The sequence below is a fragment of the Hippopotamus amphibius genome, chromosome 8 (assembly GCF_030028045.1).
Source record: "Hippopotamus amphibius kiboko isolate mHipAmp2 chromosome 8, mHipAmp2.hap2, whole genome shotgun sequence".
Classification (NCBI taxonomy): domain Eukaryota; kingdom Metazoa; phylum Chordata; class Mammalia; order Artiodactyla; family Hippopotamidae; genus Hippopotamus; species Hippopotamus amphibius.
The window spans coordinates 87,875,910-87,885,366 of NC_080193.1; the positions used below are offsets into that span (position 1 = coordinate 87,875,910).

The 9,457-nt window shown below is 55.3% G+C and overlaps 1 protein-coding gene across 12 annotated transcripts; it reads left to right on the forward strand.

Moving 5' to 3' along the window:
* The first annotated feature begins 6 nt into the window (after window positions 1-6).
* On the forward strand, window positions 7-9,290 carry ATG9A (autophagy related 9A). 12 transcript variants are annotated; one of them, XM_057743880.1, is made up of 17 exons: window positions 8-211; window positions 489-557; window positions 1,199-1,256; window positions 1,673-1,804; window positions 1,928-1,971; window positions 2,493-2,557; window positions 3,349-3,510; window positions 3,682-3,823; window positions 4,056-4,804; window positions 4,888-5,041; window positions 5,145-5,324; window positions 5,723-5,971; window positions 6,177-6,355; window positions 6,461-6,578; window positions 7,373-7,595; window positions 7,794-7,939; window positions 8,220-9,290. In XM_057743880.1, exons 4-17 carry the CDS (start codon window positions 1,702-1,704, stop codon window positions 8,223-8,225), a joined length of 2,520 nt encoding a protein of 839 aa, XP_057599863.1. In that variant the 5' UTR covers window positions 8-211; window positions 489-557; window positions 1,199-1,256; window positions 1,673-1,701; the 3' UTR covers window positions 8,226-9,290. The 12 variants fall into 12 exon arrangements, with proteins under 12 accessions (XP_057599868.1, XP_057599863.1, XP_057599865.1 ...); XM_057743882.1 differs by lacking the exon at window positions 489-557 and having other exon boundaries at window positions 8-226; XM_057743883.1 differs by lacking the exon at window positions 489-557 and having other exon boundaries at window positions 8-226; window positions 1,202-1,256.
* Window positions 9,291-9,457: the final 167 nt, after the last annotated feature.

Sequence of the window (9,457 nt, forward strand, 5' to 3'; positions counted from 1 at the left end):
CTCCATCCCCCATGTTCATTGGTTAGGATAACTGCGGGTGACAGTGAGTGGCAGACGCCGGGCCTACTGCTCAGGGTCTGACCGAGCCCAGTGGAGCCGACGGAGCCCCTGGAATCACCCGGGTCAGCGTTCCTGAGGTGAAACGCGAGACCGGTTACCGACATCTCACGGCCCGGGACGGTCCTGGCCAGGGGTGCCCGCGGAGCCCTAAGTGAGCTAGCGGCCGGTAACGGGGGAAGGGGCGCCGCGGGCGGGGCGGAGGCGCGCAGCCGGAATGTTTTGATAGCGGGGGCGCGCGGACGGGGGCGCGCGCGAGCGGCGGAGCCGCGGGCAAGGTTGTCCGCTGTTGGGAGCCGAGCCTTGGGCCGGGGGCCGGGCGATCTGGGGACGCGCTGGGCTCGGGTCGTGGCAGCTGGGTGTAGAGAGGCAACCCAGCATACCTGGGGGTATCGGCAGTCGGACTGGCTGGATTCCTCCGACGTCCGCAGGAACCCCTGAGCCCAGGCCTGGCTGGCAGAGGCTCTCTGGGCCCTGGGTCTACACGGACCCTGTAAGTGGTGAGTTCCCTGAGGGCTTGGTCAGCTTCTTAGGACCCAGGGTTCTCACTAACCCAGGGAATCCCACCGGGGCCTGGCTGGGCCGGGCTCCACAGCCTCAGGGTCTGCACTGACTGGATGAATGCCACCTAGATCATGCCTGGCTCCAGGACCAAGGGAACCCACAGTTCACCCAGGATCGGGGTCTACTCTGACCCAGTCAGGATATCCCATCCAGGAACTTTGCCTGCCTGCTGGGCCTTTGGTGCTAGGGAAGCAAGGGGAGGATTTAGACCAGAAAGGTTCTCTTTAGAAAAGACTCTCTTCTTGGCTTTTGGGTTTGGGGTTTTGTGGGCCCTGAAAGGTCTAATTTCTGAGGCTGAGGTGGGGCACTGGAGAAACAGCCCAGCCCTGTATAGACTCAGTCTCCACAGGTTCATTAAGCCACTTCTTGGGATCCTAGAGTTGAATGAGTGGCTGTGTATAGTACAACCAGAGGAAGTGCAGATAGCCCTAGGCTGGAAGGGTGCCTCTTTCCCACTGCAGCCTCCCTGCCCCTTGCTTGGCTGCCCCTGGGGGAGGGGGCTGGGGCTGGGTGGTAGGGTTGGGTTTATTTCTGTTCCCACTCCCCACTCTCTGGGGCCTGACACCTTCTCCTCCAGCAGTTGCAGAGCCAGGGCACCGAGGGCTGGAGTGGAGCAGACACTGTCCATGGAGCTGGTAGGGCCATGTGCTTATCTCAAACCTCTTGTTTACAAAGTGCTTCCAAACTGCTAGTCTCATGGGAGACCAAGGTTTCTCTGGGGGGGTGGGGAGGGCCCTTTCTCTCCACTGAATAGAAGATGAAACAGACCCCTCGTAGGGGCAGAATCTGCCTTCAGGCCAGCAAGGCCTCAGAAGACACTCAGTAAAGGCTCTGGGAATGACTGACCTCATTGGTCAGTGAGGGCCTCCCAAGCCCTGCGCTTGCTGCTCTCCTTGGGTTACTGCTCTTCCTCTATCTTTGATCCAAGAAGACTGGTAGTGGAGACCCTGCCCAGGATTCTTTCTCACTCATTTCTGGTCTAGTAGGCAGGGGAGAAGATGAACAGCACCAAGGGTCTGAACCTGGGTCTCTCCTTCCTCATTACCCACAGGTAGACAAGGTGGACAGGGGGCGGTGGTGATGGCGCAGTTTGACACTGAATACCAGCGCCTAGAGGCCTCCTACAGCGATTCACCCCCTGGGGAGGAGGACCTGTTGGTGCATGTCCCTGAGGGGAGCAAATGTGAGTTCTTGGACATGACTCCCCCTAGTTGGGGCTTGGGGGGAGAATTGGTGGAGGAACACTGAGGGAGCAAGGGGCTTCCATTTCTTCAGGGCTCTGACATCTCTGCTCCTGTACCCACAGCACCTTGGCACCACATCGAAAACCTTGATCTCTTCTTCTCTAGAATATCCTTTGTGTCTCTGTGTTGGAGCTCTGAACCTTTAGCCCCTCTCTAAGCCAGGCCCCTGACGGGAAGTTGGTGTGGGTTTGGCTCTAATCCCTTTCAGGCCCCTTGAGCCTGAAAGAGGCTGGGAAAATAATAATCGTTGTAAATAATGATACCCCACATTTATCAAGCATTGTGTGCCTTGCACTTTGTAGCATTAATTTATAAGGAACCTCTCTAAGGGTGATTCTCCTTCTTGACGGTGTGCTGGTAACCATAATGAGAAATGTCTTTTGACTTATTCTGTGTCAGTTCTGTGTTAAATACTTTACGTGCACTATCTCAGACCTAATAATCCTATGACCCAGGTGCTATTATTCCCAACACACCACTACAGACAAAAGCTTACAGGTTAAGTAACTTGGCCAAAGTCACACAGCTCGAAAGTCATAGAGCCTGGAGTTCAGTTCAGGTATGTGACACCAAAGTCTGTGCTCTTAATTGCTGTCTCTACCGACCACTTTTTCTTAACAATTACACGTTTATAACCTACACCAGAAGAATGGCTTCACTTGTATGCTCATTGGGGAGATCTTTGAGCTCATGTAAGTATAAGAAGGGATGGATGAGGTCGTGAAGGAATACATCTCAGTGTTTCCTCTCTGAGTTCAACACCTGGCCCAAACTGCCAGTGCAGTTCAGTCCTAGGCTCAAAACTCTGCAAACCTTTATACTTTAAGGACTGGGTGTGGCACCAAATTTTACAGGCTTATCTTTTTTAATCTCCCTTATAAGGAAAGCTTTCCAAGTCCTATCTCTTCCACAAAGGGAAAGACTTGATTATCAGAGCTCCAGTGGAATCATGGTTCAATCAGGAGGTATCAGAGATGCCAGCCACTTACTTGAGAAAAATGTCTCTGTTCTGCCTTGGTTGCACCTTAGGTCTGCTGCTCAGTAGAGAGCCTTCTGGGAGGAAGGAGCCATATGGCTTTGCCAAAGGGGAAGTGGTTGGGAAATCTTCCCTCCAAATGAAAAGAGTTCAGATTCGCAAAGGGCTTGTAACTACCATCTCAAAAGGAAATGAGGGACTGGGGACCAGAGACCGCAATCTAAGACCTTTGAAAGAGACCAGTGAGTGATGGCAGAGATTACCATGAGATAGAAAAGCAGGCTGATTCTATGATGCTTGAAGCGAAAAGCAAAAAATAGGAGCTGACTTGGGTCCCCTGGGGCTGAGTGGTAGAGAGAGTCCACAGGGAGTTCTCCAGCCCCTCCACTGCCCCAGAGGCTGCTCCCTAATCTTGGTCTGCCGCTTCCAGACTCTTCCTCTTTCCCATGTCATTTCACTGGTATCTCTCTGGTTCTCGGATTGCGGCCCCTCTTCCCAACTCCCCAGGCAGTTCCTCTTTGTGGTTGCTTTCACCACCTTCCTGGTCAGCTGTGTGGACTACGACATCCTATTTGCCAACAAGATGGTGAACCACAGTCTTCACCCTACCGAGCCCGTCAAGGTTACTCTGCCAGATGCCTTTTTGCCTGCCCAAGTCTGTAGTGCCAGGTAAGTGCTGCAGATCAGAGGGCACCAGAGCTTGTTGTTTGGCTAGCAGGTGGGGAAGGGAGTGGAGTGTGAGGCAGCAACATTTCCTAGGACACAGGCTCAGGCTCAGCCTCTCCAAATCCTTCAGGACCGCAGCATGTCTCCCACTCCTCCTCCCCTTCTCCCCACCAGGATTCAGGAAAATGGCTCCCTTATCACCATCCTGGTCATTGCTGGTGTCTTCTGGGTCCACCGGCTCATCAAGTTCATCTATAACATTTGCTGCTACTGGGAGATCCACTCCTTCTACCTGCATGCTCTGCGCATCCCCATGGTGAGACTGGGAAGTCAGGCAGTTAGCACCACAGCCCAGGACCTCTTCTGCAGCTTGTGGGGTGGGGGGAGGTATTCCCGGGCATCAGGCAACCTCACCCGTCCTTGGCAGATCAGGGAGCATCTGCTTAAAGGCTCCTCTCAGAGGACCCCTGAGCCTCACAGCTCATGCAGGGCAAGGGGCCGAGGCAACAACCCTACCTTCCATCCCTCGTCTCTTCCCCGTCCCATAGTCTGCCCTTCCGTACTGCACATGGCAAGAAGTACAGGCCCGGATTGTGCAGACCCAGAAAGAGCACCAGATCTGCATCCACAAGCGGGAGCTGACAGAGCTGGACATCTACCACCGCATCCTCCGTTTCCAGAACTACATGGTGGCACTGGTTAACAAATCCCTACTGCCTCTGCGCTTCCGCCTGCCCGGTCTCGGGGAGGTTGTCTTCTTCACCCGGGGCCTCAAGTACAACTTTGAGCTGATCCTTTTTTGGGGACCTGGCTCTCTGTTTCTCAATGAATGGAGCCTCAAGGCTGAGTACAAACGTGGGGGACAACGGCTCGAGCTGGCCCAGCGTCTCAGCAACCGCATCCTGTGGATTGGCGTTGCCAACTTCCTGCTGTGCCCCCTCATCCTCATCTGGCAGATCCTCTATGCCTTTTTCAGTTACGCTGAGGTGCTGAAGCGGGAGCCAGGGGCCCTGGGAGCACGATGCTGGTCGCTCTATGGCCGCTGCTACCTCCGCCACTTCAACGAGCTGGAGCACGAGCTACAGTCCCGCCTCAACCGAGGCTACAAGCCTGCATCCAAGTACATGAATTGCTTCTTGTCACCTCTGCTGACACTGCTGGCCAAGAACTGCGCCTTCTTCGCTGGCTCCATCCTGGCCGTGCTCATCGCCCTCACCATCTATGACGAAGACGTGTTGGCTGTGGAACATGTCCTCACCACTGTCACGCTCCTGGGGGTCACCGTGACCGTGTGCAGGTGGGCCAGGGCAGCAGGTGGGAGCAAGCCAACGAGCATTCCCGGGAACGGCTGATGTCTCACCATGACCCTGATCCCACTAGGTCCTTTATCCCGGACCAGCACATGGTGTTCTGCCCTGAGCAGCTGCTCCGCGTGATCCTCGCTCACATCCACTACATGCCTGACCACTGGCAGGGTAATGCCCACCGCTCGCAGACCCGGGACGAGTTTGCCCAGCTCTTCCAGTACAAGGCAGTGAGTGGAGTTGGAGTTAGGGCCTGCTAGAGACTGGCTGATAGCTCGGTGACGAGGGCTGGGATCCCTCCTGCTCTCGTGACCCTGATCCCTTCCCTTTTAGGTGTTCATCTTGGAGGAATTACTGAGCCCCATTGTCACACCCCTCATCCTCATCTTCTGCCTGCGCCCACGGGCCCTGGAGATTATAGACTTCTTCCGCAATTTCACCGTGGAGGTGGTTGGTGTTGGAGATACCTGCTCCTTTGCTCAGATGGATGTTCGCCAGCATGGGCATCCCCAGGTATTAGGAACGAAGAGGGGCGGTTGGCCAGAGGTGATGCTGGCATGTACAGTGTCTTTGGGCAAACTGCAAAAAGGCACCCTTTCTGATCCAACAAATTACAAAAAGGCAACCCTGCCTCTGGGCAGCCCTGTACCAGGACTCACACTGCTTTGTAAACGGGAGCCTGGGCTCAATTATAGCCCTAAACTTAAACCTTTGGCCATGCTTCCCAAAAGGCACAAACCAAGCAGCTAGCCCAGCACATGGCCACTTGTGGGGTGTAACTTACTAGACAAGATACAGCAGTGCATTGTGGTCTCTGTCCTCCAGGGGCAAGCCCTCCACACTAGCAGGAAAGGCACAAAAAGGGTTCCTGTAAGGGGACAGTCCTGCTCACTGCAGCTTCCCTTGTGCAGTGGCTATCTGGTGGGCAGACGGAGGCCTCGGTGTACCAGCAAGCTGAGGATGGGAAGACAGAGTTGTCACTCATGCACTTTGCCATCACCAACCCTGGCTGGCAGCCACCACGTGAGAGCACGGCCTTCCTCGGTTTCCTCAAGGAGCAAGTTCAGCGGGACGGAGCAGCTGCTGGCCTTGCCCAAGGGGGTCTGCTCCCAGAAAATGCCCTCTTTACGTCCATTCAGTCCTTACAGTCTGAGTCTGAGGTGCGTTCTTAGAGAATGGGAAATGACAGGAAGAGTGGACTCCAGGAGCTGGGACATGGGGTGTGGGCATGGGGCAGAAAGGCCTACCTTGTCGGTTTCCTTCTGTCTGTTCATTCTGTGCTACTGGGTCCTAATGTGCAGAATACTGGGGGACCCAGAGGCCTCCCTCTGCCCTGGGAATTCTACTCACCCTTTTCTTTCATAGCCACTGAGCCTTATCGCAAATGTGGTAGCTGGCTCATCCTGCCGGGGCCCTCCATTGCCCAGAGACCTGCAGGGCTCCAGACACAGGGCTGAAGTCGCCTCTGCCCTGCGCTCCTTCTCCCCTCTGCAGCCTGGTCAGGCTCCCACGGGCCGGGCTCCCAGCACCATGACAGGCTCTGGGTGAGTAGAGGTGGGCCGTGAGGGGAGGGCATGGCAGTAGCCCCCAGCAATTTGTGTGGGTCTCAGAAATGTTGATGACTGCTGTTCTGTGCTGGGGGGGGACAGGGTGGATGCCAGGACAGCCAGCTCCGGGAGCAGTGTGTGGGAAGGACAGCTGCAGAGCCTGGTGCTGTCGGAATATGCATCTACTGAGATGAGCCTGCATGCCCTCTATATGCACCAGGTGAGTGGGCAGGCAGGGGCAGGGTTGTAGAACCAAGGTGGCAAGTGAAAATAGAATAGAGGGTTTTAGATATGAAGCAAGACCTCGGTTCAAATCCCTTCTCTGCCCGTTATCTGCTCTGCAGTCTCCATTCCCACATATGTCCTCTTCCTATCCTTTTTAGCCAAGCTTACTTTCACCTAGGGCTTTTCCATACTTGTGGTTTCCCCTGCCAAGAATTCACTTCCCTGAAATATTCACGTGGCTCTCTGCTTCTCATTCAAGTCTGCTCTTTCCTTCCCCATGAGACCATCTCTGGCCACCCTGAGTAAAAGCCTCCCTTGCATACCTGAATCCTACCCTCCCGAATCTTCCTGTTCTGTTTTTCTCTTCATAGCATTTAGCACCACCTGACACTGTATTTTTCCCTTATTTATTTGTTTACTATCTATCCCTCCTCACCTGCCCCAAGTATATAAGCCCCACAAGAGTTGGAATTTTTGTCTCTTTTGTTCATTGCTGTATCCCCAGCACGTAAAAGAGTTCCTGGCACTTAGATTCAGAACCAGTTTGTTCTGGAATCAAATAGGGAAAACGAGAGCCATTACAATTTATGCACAGGCTTGTTCCAGGGATCTACTGAGAATTTAACCTGTAAAACATCGTATGTATGTTACACATTGTTAACATGTCAGGTACTCTGGGTCAGTGATTCTAAGTGAGGTGGTATAAATGGGAACTGGCCGATACCATGGTGGAGGGTAGCTGTTTCAGACATTCTTCTGTCCCCAACTAACGAATCCCCCACTTCTCAGCTCCACAAGCAGCAGGCCCAGGCTGAACCTGAGCGGCATGTGTGGCACCGCCGGGAGAGTGATGAGAGTGGGGAGAGTGCCCCTGAAGAGGGGGGAGAGGGTACCCGGGCCCCCCAGCCTATCCCCCGCTCTGCCAGCTATCCCTGTGCTGCACCCCGGCCTGGAGCTCCTGAGACCACTGCTCTGCAGGGGGGCTTCCAGAGGCGCTATGGAGGCATCACAGGTATCCACTGGGGGTACAGGAGGACACAGAGTCTTCAGGGAAGGGTGGTCCTTCTGGGGCCTCTAGGGGAGGAAAGAGGGGATCAGACCCAAGGAGAGTAATCCCTCCCCAGCGCCTCCACCTACCCCAAGCATCCCCAGAATCCTTCTCGTCATTCCTGTTTGTGTTCATTCTAAGAGTATTTACTTGCATCTTTAGATCCTGGCACAGTGCCCCGGGCTCCCTCTCACTTCTCTCGGCTGCCCCTTGGAGGATGGGCTGAAGATGGGCAGTCAGCATCAAGGCACCCAGAGCCGGTGCCCGAAGAGGGCTCAGAGGATGAGCTTCCCCCTCAGGTGCACAAGGTAAGGGCTCCAAGACCCGAAAATAACTGCCAAAAGTAGTAACTTCCAGGCCGAGGTCAAAGCTTCTGATGTGAAGGGAGGTGGGTGTCTTGTGCAGAGATACTGCAACTTCCCCTTCAAAGTACACTTCCTTTTCTTCCCTCACCTACTGTGAAATCCAGGACTTGATTTTTCCTTTGCTTACCTCCCCAAGAATCAAGTTTTCCTTTATCTCCAGGCTTCTATTATGTAAGCAGATAGCTGAAGACCATCTCCATTACCAACCCTTTTCTCTCCACAGGTATAGATGCGGCTGAGGAGGGTCCCTATGCCCCAGGATGGAGGCCACCGTTGCCCTGCCATCCCATCCGCCTACCATGGAGGGCTCCTCTGAGTGTTGCCTGGCTCCACGCATGTGGTGTTTGTGTGTCTGTGCCTGGCCAAGGAAGGTGCCAACGCTGGGCTCGCCACAGCCCCAGGAGAGAGATTGGGGGCCTAGGAACCAGGGCACACAGGACTCTAGCCTCATCGCCAGGACACCCCTTGGCTCAGAGTGTGGTGCTAGAAACTGGTCCCCAGCCCAGCCCCAGTACTGCCACCTTTGCACCCTTTGCAAGCCTCCAAAGGACTGCCCACCACAGAAGCTGCCAAGCAGGGAGAACCTGTGCCAACTGTGGAGTGGGGAGGTTAAGCCTGGACCCTCAACCTCTGCAGCCTCCCTCCCCCCATCCTGGACAGATGAGCAGCTCAGGCTGTGGCCCTTACCTCACCCCCAGTGTTACAGCCTGGTCACCTCTTCCCTGCTTCCTGCACATCACTGGCATGTGTGCCGCTTGCTCCCGTTCTGTTTAGCTTTTGCTTTGTCTTGGTGTGGAGGCTCTAGCTCCCAGGTCCCCTCATGCTATCTTTTGACACTAAGGAGGAAGTTTCTAAATTGCAGGAGCAGGATGGAAATTCTTTGCTGCCCTCTCCAACTTTTAGGATGGGGACTGGCCTCTCTTCCCCCACCCCCACCCGGGGAGACTGAGGCCTTCCTGGCCCCCAGTGCTGCTTATTGTAACCCCCACCACCTGCACATGGGATGGACAGGGCTGGAAGTGTGCCCTCGGCTGTGTCTCTACCAACAAGAGACCTCTCGCCTGTATCCCAGTGTCCCTAGAGGGGGATGGAGGGGCGATAGGACGGCTTCGCTGGAGGCTTTGGGCTGCCGCATTGCATGCTGGGATCCAGCTCCTTCCCTCCGCCCCACCCGTCACCCAGCTCCGGTCCGCTGTGAGTGAGCGGTGAGCTACGCTGCCCGAACTTACAGCGGAGTGGGGTGGGGACCGTGTACAGCTTGACAACCCTTAATAAAGACGGGTCTTTGACCAGGTCGCGGCTTGTTGTCTCGAGTGGCCAGGGTTCTGGGGCAAGCAGGGTGTGGAGTGTGTGTGAACCACCCAGGTGGCTGGGGGACCGGCTCGGCCCTGTGGGGAAGCTGGCCAAAGCGATCGCTTGAATATACCGACCTGGTGGGCGAGCAGAGGGCAGCTTCCGGTC